Source organism: Oculina patagonica, chromosome 2, assembly GCF_052425735.1.
Source record: "Oculina patagonica isolate OP01 chromosome 2, crgOcupat, whole genome shotgun sequence".
In the NCBI taxonomy this organism is placed as follows: Eukaryota; Metazoa; Cnidaria; class Anthozoa; order Scleractinia; family Oculinidae; genus Oculina; species Oculina patagonica.
The window spans coordinates 15738372-15750957 of record NC_135759.1 but is presented as its reverse complement, the minus strand read 5'-3'; the positions used below and the strand labels follow the sequence as shown (position 1 = coordinate 15750957).

Sequence of the window (12586 nt, the reverse complement as noted above, 5' to 3'; positions counted from 1 at the left end):
AATGTTGATTTTGTTCATAAAAAACCAATTTCAAATGAAATTTGCAAGGAAATTGTATTTAGTTTTACTTTATTTTAAAATTCCACGTCAGCACTTTTTTCCAGTTTTCAAACCTAATTATCTCGAAAATTTGCGTGGCTACCCCCAATTTTCCTTTTGGATTTTAATAGCCCTTGGTAACATCTACATTTCTTGTATAGTCATCGGCCGGGCAAAAATACCTCGTTATTAGTAGGCACCGTCCTTAAAAATGTCTAAAGAATAAAATTTCAAGGACGATACGGGTACGAAGAAAGCAATCTCGGGAAGTACAGAGTGAAACATATAGACGACCTTAAATGATGTATCTCTTAATTGTTCAGTTGCACTTAAAGGAAAAAAACCTTAAAAATTCTGATCTCCTCCAATTCAAATAGCCTTCAAATCAAACCCAAAAGCCAGAAAACAAAGGTACGCTGTGAAATACCTGAAGGAAAATTTATGTGGTGAGAAAGTTCATTTTCTATGATCACTTTATGCAGATATTTTACTTATTTTGAATGACTTTATCCTTCTTACCTTTCGTATAGCCTGGAGCTCTCTATTTGTGACGGTGGCGAAAGCAAAGCTGGTGAAATAGTCCTTGGATAAACACAGCAGTGAACCAAAGATAAGCCTTTTACTGTTCTCCCACTGAACTCGATGAAAACTTGTAATATCAAATCTGATCTTGTATGCGACTCCGTTGGTGGTACATACTGGATTCAGGATCCTCACATTTTCGTAGATTCTGACATCCTGTAAGCGATAGTCACTGCTATCACTGTCCATGGCCATTAACTGTTGGATCCCCTCACGTAGGGGCCTTAAGAAGTCTTCTCGAAGGAGACGAAACTGGACGTCTAAATAATGTTCTTCGTTGTTGTAGCGCCCTTGGATCTTGTTCTTTCTGAGAAAGAGCTCCTGCTCCTGGTCTTGCTGTGCAATAATGTCCTCGCGGGTTGGAATGATGCTCAGCTCGCGAAAATTCTCTGGTGGTTCCCTGTTGTCATCTGTAATGTCTGAAGATAAAGGATAATACCAAAATTAAACTACCTTTCTGTGAAAAATGGAAAATGCCCGCGCATTTTTTTTATTCACGACTCGAAACGTAGCATAAAACGAAAAGTCGCGAACTCGAGAAACTTGGTTTTGTGATTAGTTTGCGTAAATGGCTTTTTTGCTGGCGCAAAACGAGGCAAAGACGCACAAAGCCCGAAGCCACGCGCCTGAAGCCGCGAGTTGTTCCAGTGAGCAAATAAAATACGTCAAGGTATTTCCCATTCAGTAATTTCACAGGTACTGAAGACGTTTGAAAGCTAGAAAACTGAAGCTAGAAATGAGAAGGTTGTACTAAGCCTATGATACCAAGGCCACAAGAGTCAACTATGGCTCTTAAAGCAAAATTCAAACTTGCATTGGTATATTAAAACAAAGCAAAACAAAAACAATCTTAATACATTACCGGCTCTGGCGGGTGAGGCTCTTTGCACCGCTTCTTGTTTACGTCTGGTGATTTCCTCTTTCTTTCTAATCTGCATAAGCTCCTGTACTGTAGAGATTACTTCTTTATCCACGAGTTTTCCAGAATTTGCGAGACTCATTGCAGCCGTTTGCAGCTTCACTAGGGGAAACTGTAGACATGCATTTGGGAATCTGGTGACAATTTCCGTCAGCACTTTTGCTATGTCCCTGATTGTTTCCAAATTAAAATGCTTGGTTTGGGTCTTCGATTTCTTTGCGACTAGCTGGTCGAGAATGGGTACAATTCTTCGAGTGAGAAACCAAGATTTTGGCAAGATTCTCAACAAGTTTGTAAGACCGGAATGGGACTTGCAATCGCAAGCTTTTGCAAGAAGTTTCACCATGATAGCAACTGCTTCATCTTTCCTCTTTTGTTGCCTTTTAAACAGAGAAGACTCTTCCTTGGTTAACCAATTAGCAATTTCTTCTGGACTTTTGCTGAGTAAATCTCTCATTGCTGTGACATTTAGAGTCTTACATTGAGATCCAACTTTTTTGCTTGTTTTCTTTGCTTTACATTTGGTACTTCTCGGATTTTCTTTGGGAACAATCTCAAGCCTCTTTCCTACGGTTGCGTTTTCTGTTGTTCTACCTTGCACGTTCTTTAATGCGGAAGAGTTATTGTTAACATCCAAATCCTCACACTTTTTTTCTTGAACTGTTTTCTCATCATGTTGTGCATGGCTAACCCTTACCTGTGTTTTAGTTTCTCCTCCAGTCTTGTCATTTGAAGTATTATTTTTCCTAGTCCCATCTTGGCCCCCACTTTTTACCTCTGTCGTGCCATCCTGAAGAACAGTTTGTGTCAATGCTTTGTCGCTTTCAGTCAGAACCTTGCTGGCTTTACGTCTATTCGGTAGGCTTCTCTGTTCGAGTTTTCTAGTACTCTCTTGGGTTCTTCTTTCTTCTTCTGTCGCACCATGTAGAGGATCATTTTGGGCCGAAAATTTCCTTTCTTGGCTCTTTGTGCCATCAGTTATGTTTGTGTTACTACCATTTTGCGCACCTTTTTGGTTTTGCTTTTGAATCTCATCTCGACTCTTAGTTTTAGGCAATTTCTCTGCTTTACTCTTTGCGGCACCAGTTTTGTCTGTCTCAGTTATTTTTTGTGCACCTCTCTGATTCTGTTTTGGTACCCCATCTTGACTCTTATTTTGGGACAATTTCCCCCCCCCCTTTTCTCTTGACTCGTTGCGGCACCAGTTTTGTTTGTATCAACAATGTTTTCTGCTCCTCTTTGGCCTTGCTTTTGAAGCCCATGTTGACTCTTTGCGGTACTAGGTTTGATTGTTTCACTTGTGTTTTGTGCACCTCTTTGATTCTGTTTTGGTTCCCCATCTTGACTCTTATTTTTGGACAATTTCTTTTTTTGACTCTTTGCGGCACCAGTTTTGTTTGTATCAACAATGTTTTCTGCTCCTCCTTTGGCCTTGCTTTTGAAGACCATGTTGACTCTTTGCGGTACCAGGTTTGATTGTTTCACTTGTGTTTTGTGCACCTCTTTGATTCTGTTTTGGTACCCCATCTTGACTCTTATTTTTGGACAATTTCTTTTTTTGACTCTTTGCGGCACCAGTTTTGTTTGTATCAACAATGTTTTCTGCTCCTCTTTGGCCTTGCTTTTGAAGCCCATGTTGACTCTTTGCGGTACTAGGTTTAATTGTTTCACTTGTGTTTTGTGCACCTCTTTGATTCTGTTTTGGTACCCCATCCTTCTTTTGGGACAGTTTCTTCTCTTGACTCTTTGCGATACCAGTTTTGTTTGTTTCACGTTTGTTTTCCGCACCTCTTTGGTCTTGCTTTTGAAGCTTATCTTGACTCTTATTTTTTTCAAGTTCTCCTCTCGCACCATTTGGCTCACCATTTCTGTAGAATTTCTTTTCGTGGCTGCTTGTGGAAACAGTTTGGTTTGATTCGTTTCTGTCAGGTGGCCTTTTGTGGCCCTGTTTTGTGATCTTATCTTGGCTAGCGCTCCTGCTTTCCTCTCCCATTGCACCGTTCGGCAGACCATTCTGCGATGAAGTGCTTACATTACTTGCTACTGCCTCAACACTTCTGGATGCAGATCGTCTATTTCTCCGGGGACTTCTTCCTTGTTTTCGAGTCCCGATGTCTTGTTTTCCACTATCTTCGCCTGTCGCACAACCCTGCGTACTATTTTGGGACAGTTTCTTTTGTTCGTCTTTCGTGGCAGCTGTTGTAGTTGGCCCAACTTTGTTTTGCGGAACTTTTTGTCTTTGTTTTTTAATCCCATCTTCTTGGCTTTGGTTTTCTTCTCCTGTTGCATTATTCTGCAGACCATTTTTGGACAATGCGTCGTCGACGCCTTTCACGTCAACACTTTGGGACGCTTTAGGTGTTTCTTGCGGGTGCCCTTGTTCATGCTTTGGAATCCCACTGTGGTTTCTACTTTGTTTTCCTGTCGCACCATCATTCGGACCATTCTGTGATGAAGCACCGAGGTCGCTTTTCTTGGCATCACTTACGCAGTTTTCTTTACGTCTATTTCGTGGGCGCCGTCTTCTTCTTTTGCTAGTTCCGTCTCGTTCTGCAGTTTCCTTTCCCGCCCTATCCTGAACATTGTTTGATAAGGATTTGTTTAGTATCCCCGTTTGGCTAGTGGTAGCCACTGAGGAACAACTTGTGCCTTTGTCCTCTGGACATTTCCTTCCGCGGCTAAATCTGCGGCTGTGACTTCGAGCTTTTTCACTGGCCTCTTTCTGCGCTTTTGTCATTTCACCAAGAGCATTCTTTGCAGATGGTCTAGTGCTAATGCTAGCAGTAGAGGGCTGAGAAGTTCGTCTTTGGTCAACGGAAAAAGATGCACTGTCTTGATTTTGGTTTTGTTTTGGTTTAATACTGCCTCTACTGTCACGCGGCGGATCCATAGGTCTGAAACACAAATCAGGAAAAAAAAACTGTGTAGCGCATGTATGGTATGAACAAAGATAAACAATGGTATTGTTGATGCGCTAACTACAATAAAATCTTGGACGTTTCGAGACTTGAATCTCTTCATCAGCGTAAAAAATGCCGTTAACCGACAGCACGCGCTTGTTTATTTAAAATAATTGAAATGCTTCCTCGACATAAGCGCGCGCTTGTACTGTCACAAGAAAGCAAAGGCGTCAATGTTCAGACGTCACATACGTCAACGCGAAGAGAAACCACTTATCTTAGCTTCCAGCTGAAAACACTAGCCCCTAGTGGCTTGAACATTGATTTTAAATTTTATTAATTTCTCTTTCCGCGACGGATCCCGCGCGCAACATGTATCCACGCCATTGTGTGCGCAACTATTAACGTACGTTTCATTTTATCAACGGCTCATTTGAAACTGATGAAGGGTGTTTTCCCGAAACGTCTCTCCGTTTATAAAGAACCTTTTAAGTCTATTTAGCACTTTTTGAACACATTATTTACACGAATTAAAGGCCAAAGTGCTACATAGCAACACTTTATTTATCTTTTAAAAGCCAATGTTCATCCCGTTTGAATGCAGGGTCTTGTCGTTTCCTCTGCTTTGCGTCGATCGCGCGTGCTTTTGAACCCCTTGCAGACAATGGACACCAACATGTCGCGTTGGGTTAAGGTCATTGCCCTGTATTGTATTGCACATCCTTACTGTGTGGAATGTTACTCGTAATTTGCGCGCGCACATAAACAAAATGGCAGTTTTTTTCTATTCGGCTTTGTCCGCGAGAAAACAAATCGTCTCTTTCTCGTAAACGAGTATGGTGACCTATCATTTTTTCTCAGATTTTGGGTGTAGCGATCAAGGTTTTTCTGTAAAACGAAAACAGATCAATTCCTATGTTTAAAAAATAAATTATCACTGGAAATGTGTACTTTGCCAGTACTCGCAAGGGATTTATTAAGGTATTATATGGTATATACAAGGTTTTCCTGCTCCTAATCGAATATGGGGACCCCACTTTTTTATTTCAAATTAAAGTCTCCTTAAGGTAATCACAAGTAGGCAAAGTTTGGTTGAAAATCTATGTTCAGTTCTATTTCGGGGCAATGACCTTAACACTGTGGCCAGGAGAAGAAAATGTCTCGCGACGTGAAGATCTGCGCTTTTTGTCACTGCTCGTATATGTTTAATTTATTCATTTATTTTTCAATCAAATAAGAAAAAAAAACATGGAAATTGACTAAGATATTATATCAAATGGCGTGGTAGATGAGAACCTGTTCAACTTTTTTGAGGTTGCAAAACGGAGTGCCTACATATGATTATAAAACGAGATATCCCGTGATAGACTGAATCCCTCATTAATGGCTAACTTGTCTTGGTTGTTCGACTGAAAAACGAGACTTAATAAGTAGCGCCTTCTTAAAAAAAAACCGCATTCGGTTTAACCTGCCAATTTAATAGGCCATTTCCGAGTTACCCTTTGCCTCTGTTTCAAAACGAGTCTACCTGCGAAACCATTCAAATGAAAACGAGTTTCACCTACACGTCCATTTTCATGCAAATGAAACTCATTTTCATTTGAATGGTTTCGCACGTAGACTCGTTTTGAAACAGAGGCAAAGGGTAACTCGGAAATGGCCTATTTGCAAATTTGCTCACAGAAATGGCGATAAGCCAGTGCGAGTGTGCAAGAAAGGCTAAGTCGAAACTGAAAAAATCTTTAGCAATAAAATGATTTCTTGAAAGTGAACTGTGTTGCTACGTACGATTTTACAGTGTCAACACTTGACACTAGACAAGTGGTGCGTATCGACCTTTCTGTCTACAGCCTTTTTATGTTCTCTGAAACATTATTTCCGGAGAACAGGCATCATTGGTAGAAAACGGTTCTTATGAATAATAAAAATATAATAACTGCTGTCTTTTAAATGCACTTCTCAGTTGTACAAGAAACTATATATAAGCTGTGATCTGCAGACATACAGAAGGCCGGTTAAAAAAACTTGAAAATGAAAAATTCAACATACGGGCTATTAAAGTGGCCCACATTTCCAGTTCTAGATCTTGCTTTTTTGACATGAAGCGACAAAGACTGTGCTAATCCCCCTGGATGGGATGAAAGTCCATCGAATTTTTTTTAGGTGCTCCCAACAAATCGCCGGTATAGAAACAGATACATAAACTTGCATACACGCAATAATTGTTCCTAAAAAACGTCACTAGAAACTCCCAGGAAAATAGGCATTAGTATACTCATTTTAGCGCATAAACAATTGATAGGTTTGTACTTTGTAGAGCGAAACAATCTTAATTGCAAAAGGAACGGTAGGGCATCTCCTTCCATCCAGCTAGCCGAGGCACAAGAAAAACTATAATTTTTCGATTTGACTTACCAGTTAATATTCCAGGACATGATAAGCCAAAAGGTAGCCTCGTTATCCTTCTTTTGCTGACTCCAAACCTGGAAAATTGCAAAACTCCTTTTATAAGAATGCATGAAGATCATTTAACTACAATTTGACCATTGTTACTACACATAAATATTGTATATACAGAAGAAAATAAACTAGCGAGCAATATGCTGATACATGTATAGAGTCAGTTTCTAGGAACGATTTTACCGACTTCCGGGATTTTTCTAAGAATTCAGTTTCGGCATGAAGAAAGTTGACATTTTGCCAATATAAAATTCCCTTACTAAATCTTATTAATCACCACGGTTTACCGTTACTTTAAAATTCACGATACTGAACACCTATATAACTGGTTGGAATGGGAGAAAGTGATTTCAGGTATAGATTTTCTCGAGGAATTCATTTAGGCATAAAATGAAACATATTGTTGCTTTACATGTAAATTTTCGAAATATGAACAGTTTCTTAATATAAACTCGCTTACCTGTTCAAAGAATATTCTTGCGTAGTCTAGATAAACTAGCGTTAAATTTTTACGACCCGAGAAGATATTACTACGACCCAAAACCGTGACCGCTTGAAATGGCGAGCGAGGAGCAAATGGGCAACTAAGCCACTCAAAATGCCGTAATGTTTTCTTCACGGAAAGAAAGTCATACCTCCGCTTATTTTCACGGAAACAGACAAATGTATTAGGCTTTAACATTAATTCCACAAATATTGAACTACCGGTATTGCTGGTTGACTGTCAAGCTTCAAAAATTTCGCCCCACAAAGTTGCAGGAGAGAGACTTGGGAATGAGAAACAGACTTCTTTCGGCCAGCCCGCCGCTCCAGGCTAGGATATTAGATTAGCATAAAAAGGCATGTTCCGCTTGTGCACGACGAAATTTGCAACATGCAAGCTCATGCATGCAAAATAGCGATATCGATTGTATTTATTAACTAATGCATTTGCAATAAGTTTTGAGAAAAAATAATTGTTAAAGAGATGTCGATCGTCCTTTAAAAGTCGCACTTTTAGCTGCTGTCGAAATCCATCATAGATTTCTTTATTTTCCCTCGATCTTTTCGGATTTCAGTTTAAGTGACTAGTTCCCTTGTTTCTTTAAACCAATATGCACGAATACAATTCACAACAAAGTTTATATAAGAAAAACATCGATCGAAGCAAGGCAATATTGATAATATTGAGAAGCGGTAAGCAGAATCAAGAGTTGAAAAAAAGAAGATGAATTTACCTTGTTCCGATTTTGAACCGCCATCTTTTCAACACGGTCAGTGACAGTGAGATCTGGAAACAATATTATGCCCTCGTTCCAAGCCTCTTCTAGATGCCCGAAATTGCGACCTGGACGCAGTTAGTTTGAACTAAACAGAATTAACGCCCATGGGACAGGAACTAATGTTTGTTCATTTATTTCATAAATATGCCTCCTTCATTGTATATCAGAAAAACGTTCACTAACTACTTTGATTGTGTTGTGAACTTCAAGCTTGTTGGATCGAATCTCGGTATCGACTAGTATTTGTTTTACAAAGTAACCCGAAAGTAACGTTATATTACTTTAATTATTTGAATGTTCTTTGTATCACATAGCGTGGATAGGCGATCACTGTTATTTATTTGATTAACAACAGGGAGTTGATAATGATTAAAAAACCGCCGTAGCGAACTTTGAAAAGCTGACGTTTCAAGCGAAGGAGCACTTTTCACTTTGCTAGGACAAAGTGGTTCACTCTCCCGCCGAAGCAACACAACAGTTTTTTTAGAAGCTAAAAACTTCGTTCACTGTTATTTATGTTTACAACATGCGAAAAAACCCTCACTGAATGTTTCTGGCAAGAAAGAAAAAGCAAAAACAAAGAAAACTCGAACAATAATAGAGTGATTTTATTTCACCCGTGAAACATCATCTAACAGATTAGTGCTAAATACTCAAAACTAAACAAAAGAAAAGAATGGAATTAGTGTCTAATTGTCATGATCTTCTTGAGTAATAACCTTTTTCAAGGTTGAAGTAAAAATCACTCTAAAACGTTAGAAAACAAACAAACCAACACATATATAAATAAAATAAAATGGACAAAAAAAGACATAAGATATAAAATATAAATATGTATAATATTTTATGATTTTGGCAACAGTTTAAAAGTGCATGGCTGACAGTATTTGTATTTGGCTTCAGATCGCTATTTCTTACTACATTCAACATGTGTCTCCCGGGTAAACTTCAAATCTAATCAACCGTTCCAATTACAAAAGATTTCGAAACTCAAAAGAAGCATCTACAGAACTTTGCACAAAGTTTTATCCGTAGAATGAAATGATAAATGTTTGTAGGTCATAGGAGGGGGTGGGGGATTAAAAAGTTTTAAATGAAAATGTGTTTATGAAAATATTTCTAATGACTGCAGCTTCGAATAGCAAATGAACTATATAACTGACTGTGCTTTGCCCTATAAAAATGATAAAGAAATTATGCTGCAATGCACATTTGAACTTCTTTTTAAACACAGACATTGCTCAGCTAAAACAAGTTAGCATTTGAATATCTGAGAAACATAACTCAAGTTTAAATATGATATAAAAAGACACCAAAGGGTTTTAATATTTCTAATGCACAGCTAGATTTTCTGGATCGTAACATTGGAATTGATAATTTTACTATAAGCAGATCTTTTTAATGTCTTATCATAACGAATTGTTATCTTTTCTATTTTGAAGTTTTTACATTTGAATTTCGTAATTATTTTTTTAGTATTTTATTTTTGTCTTTGGACCACAATGAAGTCTTAGTCTTAGGCAGGACAGCATTTAGTTATTTCTTTCTAGCTTATTTTGACTCTTTACTTGGATTGTTTTCAGTTATCTGGAACGTGTCAGTTACGATTACCAAATGTTAGCCTTCAGCTGCGTGAATATGTATTTACATCATGGTGTAAGCCAGTACCTTAAAGCTAGCCTCAAGCAAAGAAGCGTTTTATGACAACTCATCATCATCATCATCATCATCATCATCATCATCATCATCATCATCATCATCATTAACAAATATACTTCTAAAAATGTTCTTTTTTCTGGCTCTAGACCTTCTAAGTGCACGGCCAACTAAATAGGTTATTATTTTTTGAACAAACTACTACCTTAAAAACTGATTAATTTATTCCGTTATAAGCAATCAACAGACCAGGTTGTTCCTCTACCTTGATAAAGGTTGAAAATAAATAAATTCATTCCTTCGTTCGTTCTTTAGTGTTTTCGTTCGTTCGTTTCGTTCAGTGTAGGTATATATAATTGTACACGATTATTCAAAGGCTAAAAATGGTCGTGACAAAATATCTTCAAAATAGAACTCTGCTAATAGATACAGTTATCTTCACAGTTGAAATGAATAGAGGGAAAAATTAATAAATAAAAAAGTGATAGTCTAGGTTTAACAATTTTCTGTTTTCCATTGCAACTTCAGTTGTATTTGGAAACCTGTATTGCCAGGGACCTTTCCTTTGCGATGGAATAAATGTATAATCTTAGCAGGCACTGCTAGGATACAAAACTCACCCTGAGCAAAGAACGTCAACTAAAGTTGTGTTGTGGTCTTCACAGAGACGTAATAATATGGTTTATTATTATTTTTAGTCATGGTAGAGCACTAAAGGGAAATTATTCGCGCTAGAGCAGGTAAGTACTTTGAAAAGAGTGCTGGAGTTTATATGTGGAGTTTTCGGAAGAAGTCTTCCTTGCAGGCTTAGCCTTTGAAGTTCTTTTTTGTTTTGATCCCGCAAAGTTATTCGAAAGAAAACTATTGCGTTAGGCGAATTGATCGTGAAGAATCCTGGTTGTGCACTGAACTTCTTTCAATTGCGATGATTTCAAAATTCAAGAAATAAATAAAAACCTGATTTATTTCTGTTCTCTTAGATGGTGTTTCTAAAGTTGTACAAGTTTAAAACGCTTCAAATCTTTCCTTCCTTGCTAATGTTCGTTACCTTGGGTAAGAAATTGTGAGTTTAAAACGGCAAGGGAAGAGAAGCGGTAATATGTCCAAGAAAGGTTCTTACAGTAGGCTTAATAAACTCACCTTAATGTTAATAAGATATGTTATAGAACTTACATGTCTCTTTTACACCAAAGCTAAGCAAGTAAAACACATAAAGGCTAAATACAATTTAAAATTGTTTTCTGCGCCAAAGGCGCTTACTGAGTTTTGTCGACTTCAAATTTAGCACAATAAAAGCACAATTTAGATATTTTTATTTAGAGCTTTTTTAGCACAATAAAAGCACAATTTAGATCTTTTTATTCAAAGCTTTTTTTTATTATTTAAAGCTTTTTATTTAGAGCTTTTTATTGAATTCACCTTCATGCAATTAAAGTTGGAGAGAAGTTGGAGAGCACTTCTCCTCCATGTTTATAATCGTACCCGGGTTATAGTATAAAAACAATTATCCAGCTGGTCCTCGATCAAGAATTAGGATGGTTTGCAAGAACCTAACTCGTTACTAAAAGATATTGATCAAGATCAGCGAAACTGAAGGCGAAATTTGTCATTTCGTGCCTGAACAAGTATACGGTTGGTCAACTGAAAATACGAAGGGCTTTTATAAATAACTCGCCTAAATAACTACAGGTACAGGGTTCTTATGGGGTTTCCGACGAACTACTGTAGAAATTTTCATTCGTAGTCGAGTTCAAGTTCCCATGAAAACGTTGATATAGAAGCTATTAATCAATTTATAAAAAATAATTGCACAATCAGTAAGCTTATTTACCTCGCCTTTCTGATAACGCATCTCACAACCGTAATCGTTATTTTCAATTAACTTACCTGTTTATAATCACAAAACCCAGCACGTGGGCTCATGAGCTATTATCCCATATTTTCCATCCATAGGGGCATTAGATATCTTCCCTTCGTTAAAGAAAGCTAGGAAACTTATATATACTTTAAGTACAAAAATCATTAAAAAATATATTCTACATTGATTAGTCAACAATGCTTGAATAAACGGACCAATCAGCAAACGAGAAAAAGTTTTCTCGGAATTCACACTATCACTTCCGGTCCCATTTTTTCTCGGAATTTTATTCCTAAAATATTGAATCCCTTCCAAATTTTACCTGCTGAGGCCTTCATTAGTTCTCTTTCCCGATTCTTTTAGCTAAATCATTGCATTTTTGTCAACAAAATGACCTTCTGCAATTTTATAACAGAACCAAAGGCTCTTGCAAACACCGATCTTTCTCGGAACAAATTGACCTATATCCGCCTCCTTTCTCGGAAACACACGAGCCATAAAAATTCTCTTGGATAAATATTTGTTGTATTAACGCGTGATTAACGTGGTGGCTGTCCAAAATGTGTTTTTAATTTTAGATTTCCATACAGGGGCATTGTCTTAGGTCTTGGCTGTTTTTATTTTAAAACACAGGAGAGCATTGCACAGGAAGCCCAGAATTACCACCAATGTTGGAGTTACAGTGACCTCCGATCTAGCCAATTATTTTTGTGCTTTGGTTTTGTTTACTACGCGTCGAGAGAAAAAGTAGGCCACATTGCAATAATCATCTTACTATAATATATACTTCATGTGGCGCAAAAGCCCATCCGGTCGATGGTCACCGGCGTTTTCATGGTCAAAAGCTAACTTTAAAGTTTCAAGTTTTTGAATTCCCTTTCAAGACGCGGAGGGCTTTAGGACCCTTGAG

At 37.7% G+C, this 12586-nt stretch overlaps 1 protein-coding gene across 1 annotated transcript in view; it reads right to left on the bottom strand.

The window, feature by feature from the left end:
• The window catches only part of LOC144643173 (NFX1-type zinc finger-containing protein 1-like), a 39028-nt gene extending 27199 nt beyond the window's left edge, over window positions 1–11829 (bottom strand). The window contains exons 1-5 of the mRNA XM_078502341.1: window positions 11706–11829; window positions 6856–6923; window positions 3041–4434; window positions 1484–2656; window positions 559–1040 (exon numbers count right to left, since the gene is read on the bottom strand). Coding sequence (XP_078358467.1) covers window positions 559–1040; window positions 1484–2656; window positions 3041–4430 — 3045 coding nt within the window. The 5' untranslated portion in view covers window positions 4431–4434; window positions 6856–6923; window positions 11706–11829. The remainder of the gene's footprint in view (window positions 1–558; window positions 1041–1483; window positions 2657–3040; window positions 4435–6855; window positions 6924–11705) is intronic.
• Window positions 11830–12586: the final 757 nt, after the last annotated feature.